At 35.3% G+C, this 19,299-nt stretch overlaps 1 protein-coding gene across 4 annotated transcripts in view; it reads right to left on the bottom strand.

Moving 5' to 3' along the window:
* LOC118268514 (centaurin-gamma-1A) overlaps nucleotides 1–19,299 on the bottom strand; it is a 233,406-nt gene that overhangs the window by 33,703 nt on the left and 180,404 nt on the right. For all 4 annotated transcript variants that reach the window (XM_050706389.1, XM_050706391.1, XM_050706390.1 and 1 more), the window contains exons 2-3: nucleotides 6,005–6,151; nucleotides 4,750–4,835 (exon numbers count right to left, since the gene is read on the bottom strand). In XM_050706389.1, coding sequence (XP_050562346.1) covers nucleotides 4,750–4,835; nucleotides 6,005–6,151 — 233 coding nt within the window. The remainder of the gene's footprint in view (nucleotides 1–4,749; nucleotides 4,836–6,004; nucleotides 6,152–19,299) is intronic.

The raw sequence follows: 19,299 nt of genomic DNA, 5'->3' as shown, positions 1-19,299 counted from the left end.
GGAATGTGTTTCGGATTCATTACGGAGTTTGTTAGGATGGATTTTTCATTTTTAAATAGTGCTTGTTTTAGTTTAGTATCAATATCGATTTTTCTACATCGTTTGTATCCCACAATTATGTAAGTAGTTCTCATGTTATGTGGCTGCAGATTCATCTTATTACTTTCAACAGGGAACCAGTCTGTCATTCACTGTTTCATCAAAAAACTAGCTTCAAAAAACGCTGTCAAGCCGTAACAACCTGAAAAACCCTTCAATTTACACGTCCATGTTTCTGTAAAACTGGTCGATGATTCGATTTCGTTGCTACGCGAGTTTCATCGGGCGATTTTTTTTTATTTTTATTTTTATTTGGTCCACGTTCATGTACTAGAGCAATTTGTATCAAATTGCTGTGGCGAGAAGCCGATATATGGCGCGCGGCGAAGTAGGACGACCATGTAATCTGTCCCTGGATAAAGTGGGAATTTCGCAATACAGACCAGCGTGTCAGCATCCTGCATTAGTATTGTGAAATTCCCATTTTGCACGCAGTGGCAAAAATAGTACGATGTAAGGTTTAAAATGTTCTACAGTTGATCTTTCCTGGTGTGAAAATCGAAAGCTTCTGTGAACTAAATCGAGTAGGATCAAATGTCCCTAGTAAAACCGAGTAGGACCAAATGTCCCTAGCGAAAGAATTCAATACATTTTTGTTCCATGCTTGTTTTGATGTCCTATCTCCGCCCTCAAAACAAATGGTGTCAACACAAGGGACGCATGCGACTATATTTAGATGACTTTATATCGGGACAATCGGGTTGCGGGTCAATCCGACCTAATGCGATGACGTCACTGGCAACGGAAGGGTTAGATAACGCGTCAGTGCGTGCTCGTAAATCTAAAGTGAGCGAGGGTTGTCTTAGGATTTGAAGGCCTTTAACTTGGTTGATTTTAGGTGTGTTTAATAAGGTGTTGACAGGAGAGGGTTAAGTTTTGTGAGCGTTGAGGTAGAAGTAATTAGTTAATCAGAGGATTTAGGAGGTGGTGGTGGTTGGAATGATAGTTCATTGAGAAAAAGTGGGATTATTAAGACTGCCTGTCAACAAAAATCTGTTGAACGCAAATCTACGCTAGCGCCGCCATTTTTGCCCCAATGGAGTTTAATGTGTTAAACAAAATTTTGCCTCATTTTGATATAGAAATCTGGGGGCACGGCAGTGCCCGCCAAGTCGGGCCAAAAAAGAAGCGGCACGGCCGTACCATCCTTTTCTCGAAGCAATTCGGGCCTTTTTCGACCCTCGGTGTATATTTTAAGAGACTTGTACAATTGTTTATTAAATGTAATTACATCGGTTTAAGCCGTAGAATTTTGACATAAGCTCCATACAAAATGTGTCAAAATTCTACGGCTCGTAAGCAAATTTACCGATCGGTAGTTTATTGGAATGGAATGAACCTGAACTGCCTAAATTAATTAAGAACATACATCACACTTCCTCACAATACTTACTCGACACGTAGGCACCTATTTAAAGCAATCAATGCCTAATCAACAGAGGAATCTCTTGACCTTCCAGTAGCCTTCGTCCAACAATTGAAGCAACATAACTACGTATATATATTGTGCAGTAGCTAACTAATCATAAATCAATAACAAAGGGACTCGTGTCCGTTTGTAGCACTCTATTTGAATGAATTTTCGTGAATACATTTGGTCTTCTACGACCAGCCACCAACAAAACTGTGAACTATAAGCCGCCTGGCAAGCATGGAGATTACAACAAGCCCTTCTTTAGGTTGAGGATAGAAGGCCTGTATTCAACTGAACAGAACTGATGCTTTTTTGAGCGGAAAAAATCATCCAATGACTTATCCCACCTTGGGCGAGGCGAGAGGAAGTGTCAGACTCTTACTGAATAAAAACCACCTCGTTTCTACTCCTGTTTTTCGGGCCGGAGCCCCGGTAACGCGCTAGGCAGCTTCAGAGTGATACTGATGCTGAGAAGCAAAGTGATGCTAGGTCAAAAGCTAATCTTTTAATTCATGGCCAAATTAAGTCAAGAACATCAATGCTCTTCGTACGTACCTAACCTTGGAACAGCCTTCAATAATAGGTACCTACTCACACTTTTTTAAGAGGAACGTCTGACCTCAGAGAAGCGTCCAACATTCGCAGCAACATACATACCTAGCTACTGACTAGATAATCATAAATCAATAACAAAGGGATAGCGTCTGTCGTTAGCTCTCCAGTCGCCAGTCAATTAATGTGATAATCGAACGAACTGCTTCAACAGATTGTCTTGTTTTGATTGCAAGATACATGCCTAGTAGCAGATAGATAAGTGCTAGATGATACGTTTTTGCATAAGGTAAATTGAACTCGAAAACAAAAGAGGTCTATGTCCTGCAGTAAAAACAATAAACAGGTTGGTGATGATGGTCTTTTTTCGGGAGCGTTTCGTTTACACCCTGTATACCTACCTAAGATAAAAACTAGATACAAGTGTATAGCTTAGTACGGTCTGGTGAACATTAAGTAGCTGAACTCCGTATTGATTTTTCTATTTAATGCAGCATCTATTTTTGGGTTGTAATGCTATTACTATCTCTACCATCTATACTTACTATACTAATATTATAAAGCTGAAGAGTTTGTTTGTTTGATTGTTTGTTTGAACGCGCTAATCTCAATTATTTTTGTGTTGGATAGCATTAATAGGAACCGAGCAGAGCGGGTGAAACCGCGCGGAAGTAGCTAGTTATCCATAATCATGTTCATATATGTACCTAATAATAATATAACCAACCAAAGCATGTAAATACAAAACAAAACAAAAGAACCTTTAAGCTATAGCTGAACAAAATTGGACAAATACAAAAAGCCCAATGTTTTTACCCACAATATCGTAAACCCTATAAGCGGCTTGTAACTTCAGTACGACAACATCGTAAAAGTACTCGCTTTTGTTATGTATTGTAAATGGGAATGTACTTTAGATGTGTATGTAGTAAATAAAATTTAACGTCTATTAAACTGTACCCTCGGTTTATAGCGCAAATCGATAGGAGCATCCTGGAGGCGTCTGTGCTCATTGTTGCGTGCGGTACGAGAATGGGGGATGTGTTCTCGATAATGCTTTTATGTAACGTGTTTTTAAGTATTGACAGATTTTCAGTATAGGGTTGCCTGTAAAATAGAAACCCTGTCATAGTAGCAAACAGATCAAGTTTTTGATGAAAATCCAAACTGTGTTTGTTTTCGCACCCACGGTTCTGCGACGAAGGAGAAAACGGGACGGACAAGGAATTACAAAAACCATTTGTATGTATTTTAGTATTAACTTAAAATCACGTCAGTCACGCTGGTGGCTCGAAACTAGTAGATCTTTTCCATTAAGATAATACGTAAGTAAGCCATGATTTTTAGTTAATTTAGTACGTCTCACCATAGATGTTCAAGTACAGGATTCTACAAATTAGTTCTTTAGTATTCAAAGTACAAGCTACACAATAATAAAATTGAATCGCTTCTTCTGAGAATGAATACACAAACATGTAACGTGTATCAATGGACACCCACAATACAAGAGTAGGTCACAAGCTGTTTCGAAATACATGTTGAAGTTGAAAAGCTCAGTAGTGTCCTACTGTCCTGTTCGACTGAACATCAAACTATACAGAACCAGTATAAGTTGACCCTTGAGAGTTTAGAAAGATCATAGAAAGAGGGACCATGATACACTGGTCGTGTATCTTTACGTGTTGTACGTAGATAGGTACATTTATCAATAGTCCAGAAGCACACGACACGCGACCATTGTTTTATGAATATTTCAGTTGTTTTATTGATTTTCATTGAAACTTCGTACGTTTGTAAGGGGGCTTGCCTACCAGAGATGTACTATGTATGTAGCTATTCTATGAAGAAGATAAGCTGTGAAATTATGTGACCGTTTCCACCGATACTAAGCTATGTAGCTGTGCGAGTTAGATGCGCAACTAGAGTATGCGATAGTTGGGAAGCCACCTATAGCATTAATCTATAGCACGCATCTTTCCATACAAAAAACATAGCTTAGCTGAGTTTGTTGTCACAATTGCTAAGCTATGTGTACCAATGAATATAATTGGTGAAAGCCAAACGCATCCACAGGAAAGAAGTACAGCACATCTCTGGTGGAAAAGCTCCCTTAGATGGAAATATGTTTATTGTGAGTAAATGTTTGAAGGTTTTTGTTAGTGTAGGATAAAGAAGGGGGATTTGTTTTAGGCATGTGTGGGAGGACAGTACGTAGGTAATGTTGAAGGATTGGTCCAATCTGTGTTCCCTTGAGAAATTACCCGTAACTCTCTGTTTACGCAGAATTTGTTTGCAAATACCTAGGTTTATTATTTATATCTGTGTAATCTAAGTATCTCATATTGATTAAGTTTACGTATCATTTTGTTATAAATTTACCTAAGGCTTGTTAGCCTTTTAGTTTTTAAGTCAAGCAATAATAGTATATTACCTATAGGTATATATAAAATGTAGATGTACTTAGTACTTAATTCTCAACATAAATAAATTCAGTCAGATATGTAACCAATGTTACTAGTCAATCGATACGAATAGTGAACATTTTAACATAACGATTTAAGTCAGATACTAAAGATTAGTCTTAATTGACTTGGGTAGCCGCACAAGGGTCCATGATCGAATCATCTGTCCATTTAAAAGACAACCATAAAACAATATATACAGGGTATAAAATGCCCACTAACCTGCATTTCTGGCGAGCCTCCTTCATCCCTTATTAGAAGGAGATAGCTATGGCCGTCGATTATCACTTCCTTCTTGAAGCGACCACCTGCGATTGTACAAATTTAATTAATAAAGGATAGTAAAAATATTCAGGTCACTTAAGTATGTTCTAAGTAGGTACCTATAGTATTCTGTGATTCAGTTATTATTATAAAAATGTACTAAGTATCTCAAATCTCGAAATCCACAAACTTCAAGGTCGTATACTCGTATCAAAACTTTCTAATAAGTAAGTATTACTACAAATCGATATAAATATTATAACAATGTATTTCAAACTTTAACTTATTTTATAATAAATCTATTTTGCTTTAATGCGTCTTAGTTTATGATAAAACCCGGCCTGTGTATTAAATACTATGTGTATATAAATAATCATGGTGTATATGCATGCATTATGTGTTGTATGATATTTCGTTACAGTCAAAATATTCCTAATTGCCTATTGTAGTGGTACCTCTACTAATTATCTTGCGTCGGCAGCAGTGACCACTTACCATCGGGTGGTGCCCCTGCTAGTTCGCCACCAAATAACAGAAAAAGTTGATAAATGTAGTCTATTTAATGATATTTTGTAGCAGAAAGTGCGATAGGAGGAGATACGAAGCAGATAGATGTGGTTAGTTTACAATAATCAATTACATTGGTTGAATCATCAATCAGCTATCATCCATACCCCACGTGTATGGATTCAAAGGTTTCCATGTGAGTATTTAGCCACCCACGCGAGGAAGACCGATATTTCAATGTCGACGTCCTCATGAAAACTAATAGGACAACTAGGAAATAAGATATACCAATCTGGGAATAAGTAAATTTCTCGCTATTATCGCTGTCTCGGCGATAATGATCGGGTCTAGTGTGGGTAGGAAGTAAATAAATAGCACTTGTAGGCCTACGCACTAATCAAACCCTCGAAGAGAGTGTAATCAGTGCAATAACGCCCTCAGCAGTGCGTTGAACTTTCCAAATAGAAATGTTGGGGTATACACTGCCATCTAGCGGCGTAATAAGACAACAAAAACGTTAATGTACTACTGCTGCCATCTATGAGAACTAACAGTCACTACGCATCGTACAAATTTAGTGAACGTCGAATGAACGTCGTTCCGCTACTCGACGCTAGATGGTGCTGTAACGAACGTTAGTTGAGAGCGAATTTTGTGTTCAGACATAATGAGTATTATTTGAAATTATTGTTAAGATAATACAGACCTTCAGGACTTTCTTCTTGCATATACGCTCCAGTTAAGTACCGATGCACTAGAGCTGATTTGCCACTGTCTGGTGAACCCAAAACTCCAACTCGAAGTTCTGTTACACCTCGTGAAGCTGTCCATTCTTGACTATTCACAAATGAATCTGAAACAAACGAGAATAACGTTATTATTTTGTACTGACAAACATTTATAGAGAGTAATTTTAAAAAGCTTCACTTAAATATTAGTTTACTTTTAAAAACACAACACAGATGGCGCTGACCTCACCACAAAACTTAACAATATTTCTTTTAAATATCAAATTACACAACACGAATTCCTTTGCCACTATTATTCAACTCAAACCTAACATGACATTTAAAACAACACAAGGAAATAGGAAGCAACCCAAAAAACACAATTAATCAAAAACATTTCGGTAGAACATTAAATAAATATCAACACAGCAAAATAAATGTGTAAAATATTCATGTAACGCAATAACTTTCACCGGTATCCCATTACTTCCTGGATATTGACAGAACGTTAGATAAAACCGAGGTATGAAACTAGTTCTTTAGCCAATCAACTGTGACCAGACATACAGACATAACTATAGGTAAACTCGTTCGTTAAGTATTATTAACACCTAATAAATTATTGTAATTAATGCATAATGTTATCTCATATTCGCTAATCCATTAGCTTATTGATTCAAATGAGGTGTATGTAACATTTAACCTTTATTTAAAGAGTGGGTGTAATGAGAATTGAAAGGATGCTTTTATAGGTAATTTGGGAGATCATTTTCGGGTAGAAGATTGGTTTTAATTTACATATTGCCAAGTAAGCTACTTTTACAATCCTGTGAGGGGTAGACTTATAGAGTCGTTCGCAATATTTTTCCCTTTTTGCTTTTCGATAATTATTTTAAGTTATACCTACTTATGTAATATCAATTTGTATCTAATAAATAATCGATCTTATACCAAAGTCTTTTAATTTAAATTGAAGGACTTTTAGCAATTAGCATGATAATTTCTGAAAAATATCAATAAAATTTTGTATTATATTAATACTCCCACAATGGATCACCCAGAAACTTTGACAGAGCTAAAATCGTTGGAGACTCGAGAGAAATTATAATTATAAAGGAGACTTATAGGCTACATTTTATTCTATAAAGTACCTAGGTGGGTACTGATTACATAAACTACTCTTATGTACTGTACTAAATGTGAAAATTGTCGATAATAACGTTATGCCAACTATTAAATACAAGTCGTGAGTTACGCAACACAACTGTTGAAGAATTTATTTAAAGGATACATTACCGATGTTATGTTAAAGATAACTATTTATTCACGAGTTTCCTATTTCTGGTATTAAGTGCTATCTGGTAACTTGTTTACCTAAATATATCCTAGCACTTTTTGAGGGAAAAAAGTCGTCGAATGATTTCTCCAGTATTGGGTGAGGCGAGAAGAAAGAAGTGTCGGACTCTTACTAACGAAAAACCACGTCGTCCCTACTCCTGCTTTTCGAGCCGGAGCCTACACATTACCTAAGTTAGTATACAAATGTGTGGGAAATTTCCTTTAACTAAAAACTGTGGCTAAACTCATAGAAGAATGTTCCAATATTATGGTCTGAGGTTCTAAATTCTAAGATGTTACGACAATAATCTTTTACATGTCTGATCTGACACGGATGATGGCGTGAGTGTCAAGCGGTAGCGATTTTGACAATGGGAAAATAGTTTTAAATGTAGTAAACTAAGCTACAAAATAGATTGGACTTATTAGATTTCATTCAAACGATAAGAAAGAGAAGGACGAAGACGAGCTGTCTTTCTCTAGGAATTTATGTAGTTCACAAACAGGACCAAACGTACGAGTTAATGTAATATTAAAAAAAAAGCGTTACTCGAGTGGTTGTTGGACAAGGAGTCTCGGGCTTGATACCCGGGTCGGGCAAAGTACTGCTGGGTTTTTTTTCGGTTTTTCAAAAATTTCTCATGATACATATATGGCAATTAGCTTACCCCCATTAGATGGGTCCTACTAACACAGATTGTGAAAAATGTGTGTTATGCATTAAGTGCCGAATTGTACACTTTGCCTACACCTTCGGCGACAAAAGGCGCAACGATACAAAAAAGAAACGTCGAAAAAAAAAATGGCGCGTGCTCTCGCTACCTCTTATATTCTAAACCGTCTAATTTCACGGGCAAACTGTGACAAATGTGGCTGGACGATGTGAACCATTGATCTCCAGCCACGCACGGGAGACTTATGATAGTAGACAGGAGAAAATAGACTTTTTATTGCCATTGTGTCATATTATAATGTCTTTCTAAAATAACTTATTGTGGATGACAGTGTTGCAATGTAGGTCGCGACTGCCAAGCAATCTAGGGGTTATAGCTTATATCTATTATTTAGGCATTTAATTACTAAATTCTAGCTTCTAGTTTCTGCCCGTGGCTTCGCCCGCGTCTCCTTGGGATAAAAAGCAGCTTCTATGCCATAATCCATCACTTTTCCAAATTTTATCCCGATCTCTTTAGCCGTTTTGACGTACACACAAACTTTCGCATTTATATTAGTAGTAAGATGTAAGATTAGTTGAACAAGTAGTCTCATAATTATACATTGACAAACAAATTAAACATATTACTTATATATCTTTTATAGTTCTATTAACACATTGAACGCCGTGGTGGTCACCGGTGACCGACGTAAGCGGAGGATTAACCTTCAACAGTTTTCTATTGGCAGTAAAAGACTTAAGAAAAATCTCACTATGATGTATTTCACAATGACTTACGAACTATCAAACTATAATGCAAGCACACAAAGGAATTTCACATCTAAACACAAACTAGAATAAAACACATTACAATTGAGGTTTACACCGCACTAAACACAATTAGATACTCCATTACGGATCGAAATAGTGCATTTAAAAACTAGTAACCATTGCCTAATACAGACTATAAAACGAATTACATAAAGAAAAAGGTACTCAAAAATTTTACGACTTGTTTACAACGAATGGAATCAGGATCATTATCGTCTGTTGAACACTAAATTACGTTTTATTACCTCTGAGACGCGGATAAATCAGTTTTTATCCAGGGGTCCTATAAACCCATCTATGTAGGGTTAAATTAACATTCATGGGACATCCCATGGGGTTTTACGACGCCGTCAAGGTGTGAAACGAGACCTTAATCGCGTTTTTTGGCACTTGAAACTTATAGGGTTGGTTTGTGGGCAAAATTTATGGGTCTTCTTTTTAAATTGGGGCTAGAATGATGGGTACATGAGTTTTAGTGTGTAGTTATGAATGTAATAACTGTTTTGAATGTTTTTAAATAACTTTTATGACATATCAGGTATAGACGGTAAATACAAATGGGTATCTGTTTGTCTTGTCACTTCTTGGTTTAAAGAAAGATAAAATATTGATTAGAAAGTGTGACTTATTAGAATTAATTTCAGGACCAGATTTTAAAAGGAATTTAAATTATAATTTGGAATACAAAGTACATAATATTACCAGTGACCGTAAAACTAATTAAGTGTAAAGATTGTCTGCTGTTTCCATTTTCATATAAACATTTCCAAATTAATCCTTATTACTTTCCATTAAAGTACTTATCTCTTAAATAAATACGTTCCCGTGCTATTTTATGTAATTTTTCTGGTTTCGCTATTAAGGATTATTTTTGTACCTACAATAGTAAGAAACAAAATATAATAGTTCGAAAAGACACAGTTTTAAGTAAACACACTGTAGCTCTATGATATCACAAGTCAATTAATAAGAAGAAAGCAAAGGAAAATACACTCAAAAAACAAATCAAACAAAATGATAAAATTGGAACATCAGAACAAGCATAAAACAACCTTACAACCATTGACCTAGATTAGAAATTCCAATAACTAATCTGATAACCGTGGTGGAAGTAATAAAGTGGAATTCAATATTGGAAGTGCCTTCAAATCTCCAATACTGATAGACCAACCTTAACAAGATTATGTTAACCCAGGTCACAAAGTTAATGCAATTCCACCTTCGATATCCACCTGCAGCATATGAGAAGAGTAAAACTCTCAAAGAGTCTTTGAAAATATGATTGCTTTAGGTTTCATGATATTTTCTACTTAGTCCAATTGGGGTTAGCGATGGAAGTGGTTAGGAAAGGAAAGGTAAGGTATATTACCTAAAGGTTCGGTTAGGGGTGCTCTCAATTTTGCTAAATTCATTTCGTCTCATTTGTCTCTTTTCTGGGTTAGGTGACAATTGTACAACGATATTAGATAGGTTTGGTATATGACAAAATCCATTTCAATGAAATCAAAATTTGGTAAAGATAAAATTCAAGTTAAACTTTAGTTCCCAGATATGGATTTCTTAAAATAAAGAGACTTCTAAGAATATATTTACTAATTAATGACTTTAAATTTGAAAGCTAACCATTAGCTATAGGTACCACAATTGTCTTTCATACAGCCGTGACTATCATTAACAACCACATTATCCAGTTAGCTCTAAATCCAACAGAATTCTCAGTATCCATTGAAGGTAGCAGACATTAAAATTAACTAATTGACCTTACCCAAATCTGTTGTTAATTAGAGCGGCTCACGAGGCGCTGATTGCGTGACCTTGAACTCACGGCTCACCCACTGTGTATGACACTCCTACGTTAAAAACAGCAAGTCAAAGTTAACTGGAAATGACGTGGACTTTTTTCTATAGTTGAGTATCATTGAGCAAGCTGTTTCTGAGGTCTCAATACTCTCTCAAACAAGCAGAAATATTTTTGGCACTTACAGCGGTAATATGTTATAGAAATCCAAAATTTTGATAGTTTTTTTGGGGCCTAGGGCAACGTTAAGTTATACATTCGTATCAAACTCATATAATTGAATATTTTTTACATGGAATACAATATTTCATGGAAGTTTTATTCAACCCTAATTTGATTCATTAGAAAAGTCTTAATATAGTTTAAGAAGAAACCGCGCTATCTTCCTGATGAATCCTTATTTAAAAAAAAAAGTGCGTCATCATAACGCCCTTTTACATCATATTTTTCATTTTAACTAAACAACTCCAACGGTTTACTCTTTCACCCAACAGCTAATCTAAAATGCAATTTGTTTGTTGAGTATCAAATATCCTTTACGCCTTTAGTTTCCAGTCACCACTGTCTGTCGTGGGGCCAGTGTTCCGTGCAAAGGGGAGGGACCCGAGCCGGGCCATCCGCACGGCTTCCTTCCGTCGGTAAATCATTGGATGGGAGAACTGTTGTGATTGGCAGACGAATATGTTTAGTAAGTTTGTCTTATTTTAAGACTTGTTGGCCAGTGAGAAATGAGTTGTGATGGCTTGATGATATTGTTGTCGCTATTGAAGAGGTTGCCTATTTTATACAGATTTGTTAGTGCGAATGTTGCAGATAACTGTGAAATCCAGTGATTATTTTTCTTAATTACACAAACATGCCTTTTCAGTGGACAAGATTTCAGTAACAACTAATAAGAAACAAACATAATCCACTATTAAGTCAAATCAAACAAGGATTACAAAAGGCCACCATAAGATAACTGACACAACACCTGATAAAATCACCATGTACAATATAATACTACAGCCATAATACAGAACGCAACCCATAAGAATATCTGATCAAGTAACGTGATAACTCCAATACTTCCATAGTAATGTTTGTCCCTAGTATTCAGTTTCTATACTTTTATAGAGGACACTACGAAGCTTTTAGCAAGAGGATCGGATTACCAGGCTAGATGGGGCAGTTGCCATGGAAACGGCATGTGCCTACTTCAATAGTGTTTGAATGGGATTGGAATGGTGGTGTTAATGGGTTTTAGGTGGATTCTGTTGTGCGATTCAATAGTGGTTTGTATTAAGAATAATCGAATTTAATCAATCAGACGATCCTGTTGGCTTAACGATAGGCACCGAAAATGTGCCTTGGACTCTGATCCGAGTGAACATTTTGTGTAGAGTAAATAATATATTGGATTTAAGTCATAATAAACTTACATCTAATCAGCTTCTGTCAATTGTACTACATAACTTTGTAATGTAACTAAGAAATGTTGCAATAGACTTGCAATGCATAGTATCCACAAAGGTGAGGTGCATTGAAAGCATTGTTTCTTTTTTTTCTAAAATTTGAAGTTTGACCTCAGATGTTTAGCAGCTGATAGTAATTTCTTTCAACTAACCAGAACCATGGAATCGGACACAAATTGAAAATAATTCTCCTTCCGAAATCAAAAGAAGACGTTCCACCACGTCAAATATATCAGACCCATTTCCGACGGATTTACATAAAAAATCTGTTGAGACGTCCGAAAACTGTATCAAGACCAACTTATGGACACAATTCAAAAACACACACGCGTCCTTAAAGTTACACAATTAAGATATAGAATCGAGTGGCCTCACATTTTTCAAATGCAAAACGTCATTTGTATCGTCTATTGTGCTCATAGTTATAAATCGCGCATTACCTTGTGTTTGCTAAGGAACAGCGACATGAATAGAGAGGCCATCTGTCTATTCAAGTAGAATTTACTACTAATTCGTTGTATTATTTTTTCTTTGAGTGGACGCACGCTGTGCTCATTATTTGAGTATTCTTTAGACTTTAGAGCACGCTTGGGGCCGCCTACTGTATCAAAAGTATTAAGATTAGAATGTATTTATTTTATCTTACAGTCGTTTTTGAAAGATGCCTGGACTAGTTCTATTGTTATAATCATCAGGTTTTGTCATTGATTATTCTTGCTCTTATCCCTTTTTACTATTTATCTTTTTTGACTTAGTCTAATCTTAGACTATCTTCAAATATCTTAGACTCTGGTATTTATCATTCAGGCCGTATACATACGAGTACCTTCTCATTCTTATGAAGCCTAGCATGTAACATTTATCTAATCTACAACGTCATCAAATTTTAACATTACACCAACATCCCACTAAAATTTCCAAAATTAATTCAACAACTCCCAAAACTTCAAATGTATGAGAGCCATAGCCTGTTTAAACATTGACTTGAAAATTACGTTCAAAAGGGACATTAATAATTTTAATTCCTACTCTTGTGTAAAGGCTAAGGTTCAAGTTCTACCTGACAGACCCTGGCTACGACGGCAAAGGTCGGGACAGAAGTCAAGCGGAAACAATGAACTCAAATAGTATACAACTTGAGGGAGTCGTGGGTGGACTGACCACAATCAGAATTTATCGTAAAGGGTTGTGTATTGTGGATTATGATTTCATTTGTGGAATTAGGATTTCTAAATTGTTTACACGTTTGTGGAGAGTAAGTCATGCAGAAATAAATACAGTAACAGTATTAAAACTGCTAACTGGGCTGGTTTTGTGCGGTACTGTTTTGAATAACTGTCGGTTTAGAAAACTTTTACAGGTAGCATTAATAGTGGCATGTCAAGGCCCGAGTGAAGAGGTTGCTTATGTGCAGACGTGCTCCATCACCAGTCGAGATAGAGGCCTAACGTCGACCGATAAAAATGTTAATGCCATAAATATAAAAATCTGCTTTCATTATTTTGAACGTCCTTTATCAAGGTGACATGGCGGATTGTATGGATGGCTTCCCTACTATCGATACGTCGCATACTCGAGCTGCACATCTTCCTCACACAGCTACATAGCTTAGTATCATATAGTTTCACAGCCTAGCTATTACATCTTCGTAGCATAGCTACATAGCACATCTCTGGAAAATCACCCTTAGGTTAGGAAAACGTATAAGACAAACAGTGAAACGGGCTTACTTTCGCATTAATAATATTGTATTAACTCTGTCCATGTACTACGTAGTATGTACGTATTCTGAAGTACAATAGGTTTCTATATAAACATTAGTTCCGTGGGAGTTAACTAACAAAGATCGAGGGACTGTGGTACTTCTGGAATGTTGAATGATAATATTATTTTATAATTCCAAAGTGTTTGTAATTTCTAAAGCGAAGTTCTCTGTTTTGTGATATTAATTAACTATTATGTTCGTACTGTTGAGTTCTCAGTTTTCTATTCTCTGCCTACGTGATTATTTAAGTTGGAGAAATGGTCATTGTTATAATTTTGTTAGCTCAAGTTTGTTATATTTTGGTATGATACTTCAATTGAAACACAGACTTGCTTTCTAATTTAAATCTCATGATTTTTTCTGCTAGCCACATCACCATCGTCTTTAATATTATCATTTAGACGAAGGTCTCTCATCTTTCCCTTTTTTGTCATACTTCTCTGTTCTATGCATCTTAAATCCGATATTATAATCATTATCAGTACATAAATGCTCGCTGTTGGCCTCTTCTCCCATGAAGAATTAATGAACAATATCATGATCATCAATCGCAGTGTTAATGATGTTACTAGACCAAGCCAATCAGCAGCAACAAGCTATTCTATTATCTTATTTCCCCAACATAACCTTAATTCTTTATAAAGTACATAAAACAATAGATTTTTCAACCTTTACCAGCACAATGGTGCGTGACTGAGGCAACCTTGTTTACCAGAACATTTATATTTCAATGTCACTGAGCAGATAAATGAGTATAATGGCTGTCTGTATGTCTGTATGTCACTGGCTCGAGTACACGCTAGTGGTAGTGGTGGTGTCGAGCCAGGGATCTCAAAACGGAATGGGAATAATTAGTCATTTTGGATTTTTCGAAAAATAAAATTCTTATGCTTAGAATTGTGCCCAATGCATGGCAATAGGTTCAACCAGTATTACATGGGACTAAAAGGATAACTAATGAAACGTAGGTTTATATTAACAGTGTCTCCCCGAGGACGCGAGGGACACTATACAGGGTGTAAACGGAACGCTCCCAAACGACGCAAACAGGTGATGGTAAAAAACGTGTATTATTTAAAAAAACCAAAGAATTCAATGTTTATTTTAAGTAATAATAGTTGTAATCTAATGCTGAATGTTAATATAGCATGAATAATACAAACACAAAAACGATTAATAGGAAATTATAAAAACATAAACAATTTGTGGCGTTTTTCGGGAGCGTTCCGCTTAAACCCTGTATAATAATGAATTGTGTTTTGTATGTATGTCATTCAATTGTGTTAAGAATTCGTTGATCGCTTTTTGATTGGACATTGATTTCAATATGATGTGGTTTGATGATAATATTGTGGCATTCTGTCAATAAATCATTCGGTTTTATTGATGGATGTGGAGTAGAGTCACAAAATGGTTGGATGGGCCTATATTATGGTCTTGGTCAAGTAGTGGTCCTAACAATTATTTAGAAGGTATGAAATTGTATTAATGGTTTGTTACTTGACATTTTGTTTCATCACTTCTTAGAGCTTAAACTGTTTGGCGATCGTATCACTATTAAGTGTTAATAAATGTGGACGTTCAATCATTATTTACATAATTAAAACATTCATTTAAAATCAAACTACATACCACATCGTAACTAGTGCAAAGCCCACACAATTTCCCATAAGTACAGCATAACTAACGCCTCTGCTGATCCTGTAATTACTGTGACGTCACGCGTCGGTTGCGCCGCCGGCGCCGAGCGTTTGCATCTTAAATTAAGTTGCTATAATAACATTAGTGTTGACTAACATGTGAAGACAGGGTTGCTACTTGAAAAAGTAAAAATATTAATAGACACATTTTCATAAGATAAAACACATTTTCATAACTATATTGCTGATTTTTCCTACTTACTAGCCATATTGTTGATTAGTGTTATTATTTTTGCTCTTAGTAGATGGCGCTTCGAACGCAAATAGTCTTGTACGCCAATTCAAAATTAAAAAGTATTGTTAGAGATTGGACGTGGTGCTGTTTGTTATTCTTATACGAAACAATGTAATACTAAATATTTTATACCATAAGTCGACAGACTGCTAAGAAATAATTATAGTTCACTATAAATTTGAACTCTTTGACCTTGACTCTTTGTACTAAAACTACCACTATTTCGTGCTACACGTCATTTTCTATACACCTTTAATTGAAAAAATAGCTAAACCTGATGACAGATAAGAAATAATCAATTACTTTTTCGAATAAAAGCGCCAACACGAATAGCAACAAGTATAGCAGCTCAATTTTTGTTTCATTCTAAGAATTTAATTTTCCAAGTAGAATTTTAGTTTTGTAGTAAACATAATAATATTATAGTCATTTCTTATAATGACGCTTTATTAAGCCATTTTAATTGTTTAAAATAAGGCATAGAGTACTTTAAACCTGTTAGTATAATTTACTTAATAATATTTTTATGGGTTTAAAAAATTAAAAAGTGACCAGTTATCCTTGACACGGCAGGTTTTTACCATTTCATGTTAATTTCTATTTAGTGCCTAACGAATGTAGAATGTGTCGTGACTAATGTTATAAAAATTACCAGGTAAAATATGGTGTACCTACACTCCATGGCTGCGTTGGCATGTTAAAACTGTAGTTAAGTGTAGAAAAAGAGGTTTACTGCAATATTTTAATGGTTACCCAGTAACTTGTATGAAGTTTATTACGAGTTTTATTTGAATTACAGTTTTATGTAGGTATTGTTTCCATATTTTAAACTAGTTACTTCTGTGCGGTTTTACCTGGTCTGCTCGGCTCCTTTTGATTGTAGCGTGATGTTTTATAGCTTATAACCTTCCTCGATAAATGGACTATTCAACACAAAAATAATTATTTAAATCGGACTAGTAGTTTCGGAGATTAGCGCGTTCAAACAAACGAACTCTTCAGCTCTGTATGGTATACGATTAGGGTTAGGTTTCTTCATTATACATAGATTTGGGGCTAAGACATAACACACACTAGGGGAAAACATATCACAATATGTGAATCAATCATATATCAGTATGATTAATCACTTTTTATAAACCCAGCTTCATCGACAACCCTAAATCACAAGTCCTTACGCACTACCACTATCAAATCACACGAAATAAAACCTTACGTCTCACGAATAAGATATATTATTTAGAAATGCATTAAGTGCTAAAAATAGCTAGTTATATGGACTAATGAGCACAATTTTGCGTTAAATCGTTGTGAGATGTTTGCTTTAAAAGGAATGGTGACAGCGCCATGTTGGGTTATGTTCTGTTATTAAGAAATAGTGGACTTCATAAAATTGTATGAAGTATGGCCAGTCTAAAGATGGCTGACAATTCTTACTTGACTAGTAAAGTATTTGCTTTAGACCTACTGTCCAGAACGCGTCAATTGACGAATGCATGCAACTTACAAATGACGGTAGGCGGCCTACAAATGCCGCTTCGAGGATAGTTTTCATTGTTTCTAAGCAAGATGAAAGCGTTTGTCTTTGCCATTTTGGTCAGTGGATTTCATAATTGTATGTAGTATTTTATATACAATTTACCATTTTACTACTTTTACCTACTTGTCTACCGTTAGCAATGGGCAATTACCATATTCGTAGGGTCATGGCATATGGTCATTGCTATGGGTCATACATGACACATTACAAAGAGGTTTTGACTTTTGACTTTTTATAAAGACTTATAAGGCAGATGGCCAATAAATGAATCACTATGGTTACTACCATATATTGAAATATCATCAATATTTCTATACTTGTACCGATCGCAACCCTTGAATCATCCGGCGCCACATGTCGCTTCAACGCTGATTAATTGACGCAAATGCATCCGATAATATTGCAAACGGTTTCAAGTTAACTTTTAAAAGGCAAATAAAGACTTTAAAACGGATAAAAAATGTCTGCCACAATAATTGAGAATATTTATAAACAAAGTAATTTTTTTATTAAAAAATTTGGTTAAAACTTTTAGTGATTGGAAATTATCGATAAATTACAACGCTTGCATATCGATACATTATTTTAGTGTGTTATCAAAATAATGGCGCCATTCGAATAATTATTAATACACAATCAGTAGACGCAAACCGCTCAATAAGTAGTACAGATGATTTATTATGTAATAAACACATTATTATCATACGAGTATGATATTTATAACAGTGACTAACGTGCCGCTCCCTGGGCCTAGACTAGATTTATTGATATGGCTACACTGTCAAGCAACATGTGAGTTTCAGTCTAGCGTGGGCTGTTCGATAATATAAAACAGTATTTTTCTTTCGTAAATACTCGGTGTAATAGGGGTGGGCGTTTTACGGTTTTATAAGAGATTGTTAAATGATTTTCGAGCTATAAAATTTTTATAGCATTTTTTTCGTTGGCATTATAATTTTATATCACGTAGAACATACAGTACCTATGGAGTTATGAAATAAGATCATCGATGGCGACAAACATTCTGTAGTAAAGTGCCGATACTGATACTCATTACGTATAATCTGATAAAAAATCCACGTATTAAGTATACGTCAATCAATATTCAGGTATTGCTAGAATTCTTTTTAAACGTTCTTACCAATATTCAATATTGGCTATTTTCCTTCTTCGTGTCACGTGCGAGTTAAAGGAAACAATTACAAAACCTTTTTTTATTTCATTTCTGAAACCTACTAATGCTGAAAAGTAGTTTTTTATCGCATTACTTTTCTTTATTCGCGTATTCTGTTGCCCCAATATAGCAGTTTTTATTTTCTCACAAAAAGCACTTACGGTACATCGGAATGGTTCTCGTTTTGTAAAAGATGTATTCAATGATAGAAAAAGGGGTTGGGCAAAAAAGAGTATCGTGTTTTGCGTAATGCTCATCGAAGCGTGAAATGAACTGATGTCGCGAGAAAGTCGTTGGATAATAGGATAACGATTTGATGGCAATTTTTTTACAACATACACTTTAAAACTTCGCTTCCTTGAAGGAAATATTTTTTGTCTGTTCTTGTAGAAGTGTTGTTTGTGTAACATAAAGTAAGTATTGATACTCGTAACATTCGCATCTATTGCAAAAATACTAGTTGTTTTATTACTAAAACGTAACGCTTTGAGGTGAATAGCTTTGCGTAAAAGAAATCATATAAAAGAAGTGTAATGACACTGTAAAACTAAACAATGATATTGTTTTTACAACGTTGTCCTAAATCACAGGGATCAAGTGTCCAAAAGCGCTACACGCACGAAAATTCATTATAAAAAAAACGTTACGTGACATTTAACTTCTTTGAAACAAGACAGACACGCTCTATTTTATTAAGAACCTTCGTAAAAGGCATCTTCAAGATAAAAGGCAATCTCTAAAATACGCAACATAACACAAGTGGTTACAAAATAATTAAATTAA

The sequence above is a fragment of the Spodoptera frugiperda genome, chromosome 29, assembly GCF_023101765.2.
Source record: "Spodoptera frugiperda isolate SF20-4 chromosome 29, AGI-APGP_CSIRO_Sfru_2.0, whole genome shotgun sequence".
In the NCBI taxonomy this organism is placed as follows: Eukaryota; Metazoa; Arthropoda; class Insecta; order Lepidoptera; family Noctuidae; genus Spodoptera; species Spodoptera frugiperda.
The sequence above is the reverse complement of the archived record's forward strand: the minus strand, read 5'-3'. Positions and strand labels throughout refer to the sequence as shown.